Source organism: Coccinella septempunctata, chromosome 2 (assembly GCF_907165205.1).
Source record: "Coccinella septempunctata chromosome 2, icCocSept1.1, whole genome shotgun sequence".
NCBI lineage: Eukaryota > Metazoa > Arthropoda > Insecta > Coleoptera > Coccinellidae > Coccinella > Coccinella septempunctata.
This window is the reverse complement of record NC_058190.1, coordinates 33,370,887-33,385,399: the sequence shown is the minus strand read 5'-3', so window position 1 is coordinate 33,385,399 and position 14,513 is coordinate 33,370,887. Positions and strand designations below refer to the sequence as shown.

Here is a 14,513-nt window from a genome sequence, read left to right as displayed (position 1 = left end):
ATGTGTTTTATTTTTTAACCGGAAACGGTGCCTCGTACAGCAAAAAGTCAAGAGAACGAATTTGATCCAAAAAAAATAAGGATTGAAATAATAATTTTTATTGTCGGAAAAAACAATGGCGTATCATTTTTTTTCTGAAAATATTCAGTCTCGCTGCAGTACGGACCCAACTGGTAGAATAGAAAAGAAAGGATATTATGCAAAAAGTACTCCTTGACGCTCAAAACCTTAAATTTCATAAAAATATTCAAGCAGTGTGAAAGTTATCAATAAAAAACATTATTTTTTTCTATAATTTTAACGGAGAGGAGAGGAAACATTTCTCTACATATGTTTATATGACAAACTAGGGCTTATTTTTGATGTAGAATACGTGGTTAAAATTTCTTGGTTACGATCTGGACCACCCTGTAGATTTTCAGGCCGGGGACATTCCAAGGATTGTAAAATGATGAATACGTTTCTATTGAAAGAGTTTTTCTATTGTTAACAAGGTTGACTAACGTTTCTGAACTCTTCCATTAAAAGTATTTTACATAGATATCTTTTATTCTGTTCGACATATATTCTATATTTTTTTTACTCATCTATTAGACATTCATTGCACAATATTTTGTGCTGAAATAACTGATTTGGTCCATTTGCAAAGATGATTAATTGAATTCTGAATAATTATGGTAATTTCTTATACGTCAAACCTAGGTATAGATACGGTGGGTCTGCATTTAAGATAAAAAATATTTAGAACTTTCAAGAGAATGGCTTGAAGATCGAACAAAAAATAAAGTACCTGCACCCTGCCCCCTTTGATTAAGAAAATAGGACCTGACGCACAGGCTTTCTGAATCACATATCCTGTATGAATGATTGAAATTTTAATTAAAAATTCATTTCAAACTATGAAATACTTGTACGAAACTATCTTCTAACCTGAGAATACGTATAAGATACAAAAATTGAAAATTTTCAGGGGAATGAAAAAAAAATCATTTGAAATAAGAAAGGAGGATCACGCATGGGATTTCAGAAAATTAAACAAATTTATTTCGAACACTGGTACGAAACTTTTTCCCTAGACAGTATTGGCACAAAAAAGTTGGACAAAAGGGGTCGTTTATAATCGATCACCCTGTACATTCCGATAATGGTCCATCCAGATTTCCGCCCCGATCGTCCCGTTTTGGATCGAAAAATAAAGAACTGATCTGAAAAAAATCATACTTTCATATTCAAGACTCCTAACAGCCCTGGCATCGGTAAATTATACACGTTTTTAGCATGCATTTTGTCTACACTAGTCCTACAATAACTTATGGAATTACATTGCGCTTCATCAGTTTGGAATGTTGGAACGTTGTTGTTGGAACGTTGTGTGAAATGACGTAAGTGTTATGCGACATTTGAAGTTCATTGTTTTTTTGCAGGTACTCGATTCGAAATATCCATAAAATTTACCATTATTGAAAGAAAACTGCTGGAAAAATTCTCATAAAACAGTTCTTACATTCCATTATATTGATATTCGCACAAATTGTTAATAGGTATTGGAATTGATACTTGCATACTTACAACACTTATACAGGAGGCATAAGGAATTCCGTTGCTGTGACAGTGAAACATACCAGTAACATACTCGCTTTCAATTCCGTTTCCAACAAATAGTCAAAAATAATCGAATAAATAAACAAGGAAACATATGTTCACCTTTAATCTTCGGAAATATAAATATGCGACGCTACTGTGATATCATATTTTCAAGGAAAATATCCATTATCTACCACTGAGAACGTTTTGAAACTTCACTCTTCAGATTAGTTTCATACAATCATGGAGAACAAACAGAATTTAAAAAAATTCATTGTGGAAATTGCGGTAGCAGAGAAAATCGAATTAAATTGTGTAATACTTTCAACAGAAACCAAAGTAAATGGATTTTTCGGAGATATATTCAGAGCGAACATCCGGGGAAAGAGAAGATCTTTCAATGTATTTATTAAAGTGGTTACAAAAAGCGATAAGATACGAGCTATAGCTCCAGTAGACGAGGCATATAACAACGAATCCATGTTTTATAAGGATATATTTCCTGCTATGAAGAAATTAGAAGCAGAATTAAAGCTACAGAGTTTTTTCAATCCCGTCCCAAGGTTTTACAGAGACGCAGAATATGGGGATCAGAGTTTTTTAGCAGTGGAAGATTTGACAAGAAGTAATTTTCGCATGTTCGACTTGAAAGAAGAGATTGACGAAGACCACTTGATGATGATTAGTAGACTTTTTGGTAAATTTCATGCGCTTTCTTTTGCATTAAAGCATCTTAGACCTGAAATTTACAAAGATTTGGTGAATAGGTTGCAGTGCGTACAATCAGGTTTCTTGCGATATAAGGGTGGATTTTTTAAACATTGTGTATGCGTCATCAAAGAAGGATTGAAAAAAATCAATTCAAAAAATAAGATAATTAACTATTATGTCAAGAATATAGAAAGATCCTACAAAAATATTTTAGTCCAAAGCAAAAAGGACAAGTATACATGTATAGTACACTACGATGCATGGATGAACAACTTGATGTTTAAATATCATGTGAGTACACATTAAAAATTATTACTTAAGTATCCATTTCTCTCAGCGGAAAAACGTGAAAATATAATATGTGAAACTCCATCCGTTCTTGAAGTTACTATAAAGAATTCTACAATTCACAACATTTTTGAATGAATAATATGACTCAATTCCTTAATTATATTTTGCCAAGTTTAACTTGGAAGAAAACCAAAATCATATTCATTTTACTTTTTACAGCTTTCTTAAGTGACTATTATAATAACATATACATTTTTTTGATTCATTCGATAAATCTTTGTTCGAAATAACTACCATTCGTATCAAAGAATATAGAGTTACCTAACCTTACTCTATAATCTTTGATTCGTATATAATTTCACCTAACTTCAATCCTTTAGTGTACTTAATTCTATGACATTCTTTTCCAGGAATATCTGGTCCATATTTCAGAACATTAAAACGAAACAAACTTCATGGTTTAATTCAATGTGTACTTCTTTCTTTAACTTCTGCCTTCAAAATAACTCGACTTGAATTAAATTAATTCAAAAACTGCTCCATATGAGTTAGGGATATTGACTTAAATTGCAAAAGAATATAAGGTCCTTTCGTTTGCATAAAAAGTGTAGCACTTCTCTACACTCGATTTTAGTATTCGTTTGCTGATTGAATTTACACCAGTGTAGAGGAGGTGTACTTTATCTCCTTTTGACTATGTGTAGATTAACTAAACTGATAAATCAAATCGAGTGTAGAAAAGTGATAGACTTTTTATGCAAGCAAAAGGACCTCTAGTTAAAATAAGATTTTTGTGATGAAAATTCATATTAATATGATTTCGAGTTGCAAATTAATTTTAGCCTGTAGGTCTGCAGCGTATACAGGGTGGTTAAGAAAAATCGAGTAAAATAACGAAATTTTATTCCCAGAGGATTCAAGCATTTTAAGACTATCAATACAATGTATGGCCTCCACAGGCATCAATACCAGCTTGACATCTTCTTTGCATAGTACACACGAGGTTGTTGAACATTTCTTGAGGAATTTGGTTCCATAAACGGGGCAGAAGCTCTCCCAGATCATTTAAGGATTCTGGGGTAGGTTGATGATTATCTAATCTTCTTTGGAGCATATCCCATGCATGTTCTATGCAATTCAAATCTGGTGAGTGCGGAGGTATTGGTAAATGTGGAATACCAAGCTCCTCGCGCGCATTCTCAACTATGGCTGCACGGTGCTGTCTAGCGTTATCGTCTAGAAATTGATGGCACAACATTGTCAATAACATGCTCCCTATAGTGTAATGCGGTCATATTCCTAGGACAAATGTGTAGATCTGTGCGCCCGTTGAAACATATCCCGGCCCATACCATAACACTACCCCCTCGGAATGGATGAACTTCTTGGATATAGCGACGGGGTATGCGTGGGATTGTCCATACCATTATTCTCCGAGAATCTGAAAATCGTCCATATCTGGATTCATCAGTGAAAAGGGCACTACGCCATTGATCGTTCCGATTGATATGTTGCCTATTAATGGAACTCCTCTTAATGGATGTCTAGAACCTAGATTCACCTCTCTCAAACGTCGTCTGATGGTTTCGATGGAAACTTGGACCCCATCTGCATTTTGAAGAGTATTCCGTAGCATTCTACACGTAGATGTAGGGTTTCTTCTCGCCGAAACGGTGATGAAACGATCCTGAGCAGGTGTCGTTTGTCGTCGCCCACCAAGCCTTGGTCTTTTCAACACGGAACCTGTCTCCCTGAACCTATTCGAGATATCACACTTTGGCTGACTTGGAGCCTTTCCGCTACAACAACTTGAGTTAGGCCACCTGTAGCATTCCGATAGCCCTATTAGCCTCAGCGTTTGTTAATTTACGTCTTGGCATTTTCAGAAAACTCGTTTCAAATCCAAGCCGCTGATAAACTGACTTCATTTCAAAATAAGAACATTCATGAAGCATATGCAAAGAACCAAACTTCAGAAAAAAGGCGACCAGATTGACGAAATGTCTCATACTGATTTTTATTGGATCGATTCAAGTTGTTATTGAGTTTTAAATGATTTTACAGCGATTTTCTCGAAGATTAGGTACATATTTTTAAAAACGATTGAATATGATTGAGGAAAGAAGTTGGTCAAAAAACTACATTCAACTAATGCCATGTAGTTTTTTGACCAACTTCTTTCCTCAAAGTTCCGTGAAAATCAATCTAACAGTATATGGGAATATTCATTAAGGGTGTTGAGAGGTTGTATCTCGGAAACCTTATATCTTATAACTTGAGGAAAGAATATTATAAACTCGGATCAAAAAAGTGAGCTCAAATAATTTTTGTTCATAGTTTTTCACTAAATGTCGCGACCTATCACATACAAAATATTACTGCGTATTTTACAAAATATATCCTTTTTGAGGTTGGTAAAAAGGAATGAAATCCGAAAGTACTCGTTCTATTTCACTACATTAATTCAGGTAAATTTTATGTATTTTTTAGTGTTGGAGTTGATAAACTTTTCTCTCTAGAAAAAAAGCTACTCAAAGTCAATCTACAGTGACTCCACAGAACACAAATAATCAAGATAGTGATGACAATTGCAAATTTAGCAATAACATGGCTGTTTAGAAGCACAGACTGCAATGCTGTCACGTCACGTCACGTGGCCAAATCCGCCATTAAATTGCTGAAACTCAACTAACCGAGGAAAAACGAGACCACAAGAAATTGTCGTCACTATCTTATTATAATCATTGTAACTTACTCTATTTATACTTTTTGACTGGGAAATATGAAATGCAATGCTATAATTCCATACTACAGAAAGTCAAATAACTTTCCGCAAAGATTATAATCTTTGTCTTGTCCTACTGACCTGTCAAATCCGCAAACTCATATTTCTTGTCGTTCCCAAGATATTGGTATTCTATCAATTTTGGTCGCCACCCTCAATGAATCACCGTGTATGTAGCATTTTATCAATTCGTTTTCAATTCCGACAAAATCCCTGAAGGCGGAAATAGGGCAATGATAAACTTTCCAAATAGGAGCAAAAAAATATATAACCCAAAATAGAGGAAAGTTCGAAATGTACTTTTTCAAAAATGAACAGAAATCGAGTTCATAATAACGACCCTTTTGGGATTGATCATTTCAAAAAATTCATTCTTAAAAATTTTTGAAGCCAGATTCATTCAATCCGGGATGTTCATTTTGTTGTCTCATTGAATGTCGATTTGTCAATGAAGAGAATAGGTATTCTATTCATTATTTTGAGTTTTCACTTTATTCAACCCAGTGAGTTAACATTTATACATTCATCAGTGAAATATTTTTTTTTAATCAGAAGTCAAATAAAATAACCTGAGCGTTAGTGAATAAACGTCATCTTGCTCTTGTTGTTATGAATTGAATTATGTCCTAGCGATAATCAATCGAAGCGACACTTTTCATGTCATTAAAATTAGATAATTCTCTGGAAAATGTTATCATTTGTCTATAAAGTGAGTTGTGAATGTTATAAACCTTCTTCTCATGAACAAACATCCATTTAACTCACTTGTTGTATAAATAACCATTATTGTCATTTCATAAATTAGAGAAGTCTCTAAAAAGTATTATCATTTGACTCCCAATCAAAATAGAATCAAATTTTGTATACAACACGTAAGTTATCAAATGATTATTACTTTAACACACTTGCTGTATAAATAACTGTTAATGAAACTAGATGCCTGTAGAATATGTATGGAGGCAAATACCTTTCCTGATTTTTTTTTATGATAACTCTGAATTCCGACATTTCAGCAGAATATTATTTTTTCAGGAGTCACGCGGAGAAAAAACTCTCATAGATATTAAATTGATCGACTGGCAAACCTGTAATGTGGGATCACCAATAATAGATTTATCCCTCGTCTTTTATGGGATTGCTTCCAAGAGAGTATTTGAAAGGCTGAATCTATACTTGAGAGTTTATTATAATGCTTTTGAAGAGTTTTTGTCTCAGACAGGACTGAAATCAGAAGATGTTTACCCCTTCGAAGTTCTGTATGATCAATGGAAAACCTATAGTGAATATGGATTAATTCAGGGTTTAATTGTACACAAAATAAGAATGAATTATGAGAACACAAGTAAAAATTTCGAGGATACCATGAATGCTGATTTCAACGCTGCAGGAATGCTAGAGGTGTTGAACAATCTATCGAAGAATCTTGAATACATGGAAGTTTCTTTAAAATAGATGTTCGAATAAATACTGTGTCATATTTTTAAATAATATACAATCTATTATTTTTGTGTGTGAAATATAAATAAACTTTTATTCTGGATTAAATATTTGTCGAAATGATTCACAATAATACAGTTGTTAAGATATCCCAGAAACTTCGATATCTATAGCTGAAAATTCCATAGCGAATGTTTTACAGGTTTGAGTTGAGCATGAGCTTGGAACATGAATACAAGGAATGGAAAATAAACATTTGTGGTTGACAAAGACTTGAGTAAGATAATTGCTTAGTGTAGCCAATCACAATTGAGATAGTTGACTCAGACATGGTTGTCACATTGATTTTCAATGCGAATAGATAGAAATTATATTATATAAATTCATCCATGTAACGCCACTGCCACAGTATAGAGCTAGACAGAGGAGAGGAGAATCGAATAAGTGTACAGGGTGAGCAAAATTCGTTGTCTACTGAGGAAATATCGAGAACTATAAGAGCAAAGAGTAACCAGAGTTACTCTTAGATAAGAGCTAGAAGGAAACGGATGACACTTTTCCGAGCTCATTTTCAGAGAAACAAAGAATGGTGAAAACCGTAGCCTCCTACGATTATCCGATTTTGAGTTACATGCATATTAGCAAAAAATGAGATTTTGACGATTTCGAAAAGTTTTCATTTCTTTTTTGTCTTTGAAGTTACAGATCTGACACTTGAAACTTCTAAAGGAACTTTTTTACGTAGAATCCACTGACGAGCTCGAAATATTTCTTCATTTCCAATCATGAGGCGAACGTTCGTTTTTTTAATGCAATTTTGTATTGAATTTGTCATTTTTGAATTGTAAAAAATCTTTTGTCAATGAATTCGACGTATAAAATTGCCTAAGAAGGTTTGAGTTTTAAATCTGTAACTTCATATCCAAGAAAATTATGAGATCTTTTCGAAATCTTCAAAATCCCATTTTTTGCTAATAACTCAAAAATGAAGAATCGTAGGAGGCTTCGGTTTCCACCATTCTTTCTTCCTCTGAAAAGAGCTTGGAAATGTGTCATCCGTTTTCTTTTAGCTCTTATAGTTCTCGAGATCCCCTCAGGACACAGCTAATGTCTGTACAGGGTGGGTAAAATTGGTGATAACTGAACTACATCTTTTTCAACCAAACGAGATTGAGGAAAATGCATGGCACATTGCGGTCGTCTTTTTTAGAGAAACTTGTAATGACTTTCAATTTTTTTACAAAAATGAACCCCCATTTTAAAATCTTTTTGTTTTGAATAAATTTTTATTTTTTCAGTTAGGTTAGGTTAGGTTCCAAAAGGCTTTTGCGAATTTTCTTTTCCCTGGTTGGTTGGTGGAAACAGAAAAATTGTATGAAGAATATCTACGATCCCCAACTGAACAAAAAGAAAAATCAGATGCATTTTTGAAATCTAACAATATCGGTCGTAAATAAAAGTAGAATTCATTTTCATTCATTCATTGCTGTATCGTTACCGGGAATAAATCTACAAAAAGAAAAAAAAAATTGCGAACAGACTTGTAATTTCTTAGGGTTAGTTGAGACTGTGTGCCCTCCTGTGACTAAAGAGACCCAACCATGACCTGCAGATCCTCACTCAGGGCATGGATATTCACCAACAAGATCTGGCCGCCGCTGTATTCTTCTCGAGTCTCCATTATAACTGTGTACCAAAGACCTCCACTGTGACCTGTCTAACGCTAGTTGTTCCCAGTTATGATTGACATTAACTAATTTTAGGAATTGATGCAGTGTATCCTTAAACCGCTTTTACTGGCCTCCTGGTTTCCGGGCTCCCTCAGTGAATTCGCCATATAGAGCTATTTTGGGGAGTCTTGTGTCTTGCATCCTCAGAATGTGGCAGCTCCATCTGAGTCGGGCCCTCGTTACTTGAGTCTCAATTGTTGTACAACTCGCCCGTTGCAAGACTTCTGCATTCGAAACTTTGTGCATTGTCTGTCTTAGATGACGTTGTTGCTGTTTAATATGTCGCCTGTAGGGCGTCCAGCTTTCGCTTCCGTAAAGAAGCGTTGGGAGGACCACTGCTTTGTGAACAGCTGTCTTGGTCTTCAGATTGAGGTCGAAAGCCGCACTGGGATTCAGGTAATAGCTTTTCTAAGAGTGGAACCAGACGATTAGTCATAATTTTCGAGACAATTTTACCGGCTACACTAAGCAACGATATGCCCCTGTAATTGTTGCAATTCGACGTATCGCCTTTGTTCTTATAGAGGTTGATAACTAAAGCGTCTTTGAAGTCTTGTGGCACAACTCCCTGTTCCCAGATCTTGCGGAATAGGGTTAGGAGACTATTGACAATGTCTTCATCCAAGGCTTTGAATATCTCCGCTGGAATGCCGTCTAGACCAGGTGACTTATAATTTTTCATATTTTTAATCTCACTTATGATTTCCGACATTGAGATTTCGTCATCAAGCGATGTTATCGGACTATACGCGGAGAGCAGGTCTAAAGTGGATAAATCCGAGTCGTTATTTTGATTCAAGACCTGTGAATAATGCTCCTTCCATCTTTCGAGAATTTTTCTATCATCAGTTAGAATAGCTCCATGAGCATCTCTTATAGGAAAGCTTTTCTTCTTGAACCGTAAACAGTTTCAATGGCTTCGAAAAAACGCCTGTAGTCATGGTTATCGGCGTAAGCTTGTATTTCCCTTGCTTTTTCTTTCCACCATCTATCCTTGATTTTTCTTATTTCTTGACGGACCTCGCGTTTTATGTTTATTAAACCTTTTTTGGCTGCAACATAGCCAGGCTTGTTAATTGCGGTTTTCATCGCTTTGTGTTTTGCGTCCAAAAGGGGTGCGATATGAGTTTCGCTGTCGGCAAACCAGTCTGGGGATTTTCGGGAGCGTTTTGTGCCCAGTATTTCTTTCACTGTATTTGTAAGAGATGACTTGAAGCGAAGCCAATGAGTCTCAATGTCGTCGTTATAATCCGGTGGTGTTAGGCTATCTTTGACGGCAGCTGTGAATCTTTCCTTTGTAGAAGGGTTTTGTAGTTTGGAGATTTGAAGGCGCTCTCTTAGATACTTTGGCTTGCGTTGGTGTTTTGGGCGCATTGAAATTTTCATTCTCGAAATTACCAGCCTAGTAGTAGAATAATATTGTGCCAACTATAAATTTTACGCATTCGAGAAGGAGTTCTTGGGATGTATTACAGAAATTAGGTGGAGCAGCTTCTCTGACTAAGACCCTGCAAATGTGAATCCATAACTGATTGCTCACTTGTAAATGTATCAAACTCAGTACTAAACTATAAACTTCAACATACTGAGAGGAATCAATCTGTTTGATTACATAATAGTTGAATAATATGCTATTTTCTTGTGAAGAATCCAATTCCACATGAATCGATATTCATTGTCTCTTTTTCCAGGTGGACAGTCCCGTCAGAGATCGAAATCCACATCGTAACCCCAAACAGCACTGCGGGGAGGAGTTACCTCTTGACCCCCGCGTGCCCCCCCTGTACACCGACGCCCTGACTGATGATAACAATCCAGATCTCATTCCACCTACAAACGGTGAGTATCAAATTGTCTAATGAGATGTTGCAACATCCTGGAGACAGGGGTTGTTCGAACCGCGAAGATCCAGTTTACACGTTGAATGTTAATTACTGGAACTTCCCATTTAGTTGTTACTCTGGCGAAGCGTAATTTTGTTGACAAGCATCCCGGGTGCTCCACCACTCCAAATCCGATAAGAAAATGTGGACAATTAGTATGAATCAGTTAGTACCTGCAATTGAGTTTTTTTTCCTTGAAGTTATTCTTACCGGATCAGTTTCTTCTTTAAAATAGTGTTTACATATTTAAAGTTAATCAACAAATCATCTGACTTCTGAAAGTTATCCAGAACAGAGCAGTATACGGTGGAATGAGTATAAATGTACTAAAAAATTAAACATAATAAGAGGATCGAGGTGAATAACAATTACCAGAAAAATTAAAAGACAGAATGCCAACTAAAAGTTTTATTTCAATTGGCCAAAGACGTTTATCCTTTCCACCTATCTACAAGGACATTGCTGGTTTACTGATGGCTCCAGAACCAGTCAGGGATCTGGAGCCACAGAGTCTACAGTCGTAGACCGCTGACTGAACTTAGTGCTAGTCTGGGCAAGTCGGCGACATCATTTCAGACGGAAATCTTCGCCATTGATCTATGCGTCAACCATTTGCTTAACATGGGTTGGACGGGTAGGTCCATAAAAATCCTAACGGATAGTGAAGCTGCCATTAAATCTCTCGCAGCAGACAAAAATGCAACTCGGCACAGGTATTTGAATGCAGATCTAAACTCTCCAAATTGGGAAGTTTAAACAGACACCAACTGATTTGGGTACCTGGACACTCTGGCTTCAGAGGCAACGAAGTATCTGATGCTCTATCCAGAGAAGGCGCAACATCAACTCTTATTGGCCCGGAACCAAATAAAGGAATTTCCAATTCCTTAATCAGGGAACGGAACAACAGCTAGATAAGGCAAAAGATCCTGGGGTACTGGCGCAACCGTCCTGGACTGCGTCACTCGCACAGGACTATTTCACCAGTCTTTGGCTAGGATTTTCTAGAACCAATCTGAGATCTATCATGGCGATTTTCACAGGACATTGTAGACTCAGAGCCCAACTTAAAAAACTCAGCATCGTCAATAACCCGCTCTGCAGACTCTGCTTAGAGGAGGACGAAACGATTGAGCACATCCTCTGTGACTGCCCAGCGGCAGACACGGTCAGACTTGGAGTATTTGGTTCTCCGAATATGGTCCTAGAGGAACTCAAGAATCACCCCCACTCCGACATCATCTCCTTTTTGAGTAGGATGGGACTGGAGGGAGAGATCCAGCTCTACGAGCTTGCCTGTGTGCTCCAATAGACCGCTTGGTCGCAGTGGCAGGTTCGGTTTATCCGTCCAACACGCCCAGCAATCAGTAATCAGTATCCTTTCCACGAAAAAACTAAGCACCATATTAGGTGAGAAGTAACTCGATCTCGAAGAATATCAAAAATACATCAAGAATAATAAACAAAGTTAGACAAATGTGGAATTTATAAACTTACTTGCAGTGACTATTCGTCTTTTTATTTAGGTCAAATTTGAAGAAAATTTCAGAAAAAGATGAGCGTTTGTCGAATGCGAAGCAAAACTTCAACGTAGACTTCGAAATTTTACATACATAAAGAAAGTCAAAAAGTTGGAATATTAAAATAAATGTGAGTTATCGTCAGACTTACTCAACGATCAGGGTGACTCCACAATTTATTCTGAGTGTATGTTTTTCAATTGGTAGTATTTTCGTCGTTCAAACTGCTAATATACAGGATGATACACCACTATGGCCGATTAGACCTTAATGGAATACTAATCACAGTTCTGTACTGAAAATTTAAATGTTGGGGTTTTCGACAATGAACTTTCTTCCAGAATATTTTCAGATATCTGGAACTCCTGGAATAGCCTACTATTTTCGTATTCCGAATGGCACAGCCAGAATATCTTCGCATCATTAGATAGTTGATTAGGCAATTCCAACAGTATGCCATAGATACCTTGAATGAAAACTCAACGGTTTATGGGGATTTCTATAAAAAAAATTGTGAAAACGTGAGGTAATATTTTTTGGAGTATTTCTACTGGGCGGTATCTTTGCAAAAACCTCTTTACTATTTTCGATTTTTCTATAAATCACTATTATTACACTGGTTGCTGTTTGAACCAGAAACGTAAAGGGTGTTGGGTGTTTCTGACATCAAGTTGGACAAATCGAATTGATCAAAACTCAAGATTTTCAAATTAAAACCTATATTTATTATCATTTCGGTGGATTCTACGTAGAAAAAGAGGTGGTTTACCTGAAAAATAACCTAAATCTGAAATGGAAACTTTCAGAGTTGGCAAAGAAAGACATGGAATAATAGAAAAGAGCCATTTCGAACAGTTAGATGAAATCTGTGACTTCCAGAAACCACAGAAAAAAACTAAAATTTCATGTTAAATAACTTTCATATTTCGGAGTTGGTGAAGAATTCTCAACAATGCCAACAAGGAATTAAATGAATTTCAATTCATAAAAAGCATAGCATCCAATTTATATTTTCACCATTCTTTTCATGAGAATCCGAATAACTCATGAACCGCTGAGCCTATGTGTCGTATAATGTTGGAATTGCCATCAAATCAGCTACACTATCATACGATGCGAAAATATATAGGTGTGCCATATGAAATGAAAAATTTGTAAGTTGTTTCCGGTATAACCGGAAGTTGCAGAGGTCTGAAAATAGTATAGAAATAATTTCGGTGGGAAGTTCATCTTTGAAATTGCAAATACAAATACAAATTCAGCACAAATTCTCCATGAACGTCTATTATCATAAGTATAAAAAAGCAATAAAAATTGGATTTAAATATAAAAAAAATAAATACTGGGTTAGAACTATTTAGAGGCTGACTATAGGAATATCGAAAACCGTTAAAAATAAAGGGTGGCTTAAATTAGAAAAAAGTATTACACCAGTATATATATAGGATTATGACTACACACCGAATTTCGTGTAGTTATCTCCAAAAACAAATGAGTTATGAAGAAAAAATGATAATCTTGATTTTCAGTTTTTTCGAGATATCTCAGGAACCATCAGAGATATTTGGGAGAACTATTTACACCCACCCACTCATCCTTGAATAACGCAACTTTTTCGTAATTCAAGCTACTCTGTATTTCTAACGGTTTTCGATATTCCTGTAGTCCTCTGAATAGTTTTAACCCTGTATAATAACATAAATTAATGTTCTGGAAACTATCATTACACCCTCTAGATAATTAAGAGTAGAGTTAATTGCTTGTTAATTGCCTGTCATTTCGTTGGGTTCCAAATAATTCAGTCTTTCAGAAGGACTGTGGGTGAGTGGTGGTTGAAGAAAGACTTTTTCTTCACCCACCTGAAGATACTTCTGTGATAGCGTGTAATGGTGAAATATCTCATGTACATAAGTGAGAATCATGGAATTCAATCTTTTAGTTTACCATATATAGAGACTGCCTATAAAGATGGCTGTGTTATTCGAGGAAATGTTGAAACATCCTTAACAATGTTTTTTCACAAAAATCCCTAATAAATCGATAATCATTGACTTCATATCTATGACTCCATGGCACACCTTGTATAATGTCTTTGAATGGGTTTAAAACCGTTTGGTGAATATTTTTAGCTCATTATAGCCCCTCGTTCTCTCAGAACTTCTATAGTGTACGGTCTACGTCAATCTTTCTATATGATAAAAATGAATATGAATATATGAACGCCTGTGTGGAAAGTAATTCAAGATTCGTACCATAAGTAATTGTGCGAAGGACGCTAAAGGAATTTTCATGCGAACAAGCTTTCCGTTTCACGTTTCAGCGCAAACCAATCATTCCTCTGAAAGATTATGACTATAATTTTCCTAAGTTGCCAAATGGCTACCTATTCGTTTCTCAAGAAGCGGGGTTATATATTTTTATGGAATACTAAATTTTTATCACGACCTGAGAGGATTCAGGTGGAAATATATTTTCAATGGCTTTCGATTCCCAAGTAAATGCGACATTTACCTACTGAATTCTCGCATCTGCACTTCATGGGCTCGTGATATTATCAGAGCATGTTGTGAGG

The 14,513-nt window shown here is 35.9% G+C and overlaps 1 protein-coding gene across 3 annotated transcripts in view; it reads left to right on the top strand.

The window, feature by feature from the left end:
• The window catches only part of LOC123308564 (nephrin-like), a 508,306-nt gene that overhangs the window by 475,973 nt on the left and 17,820 nt on the right, over window positions 1-14,513 (top strand). For 2 of the 3 annotated variants that reach the window (XM_044891287.1, XM_044891288.1), the window contains exon 10: window positions 10,230-10,377. In XM_044891287.1, the coding sequence (XP_044747222.1) occupies window positions 10,230-10,377 (148 nt within the window). Of the gene's footprint in view, window positions 1-6,403; window positions 6,917-10,229; window positions 10,378-14,513 lie in introns of those variants that run through there. The other variant, XM_044891285.1, reaches the window with a different exon arrangement.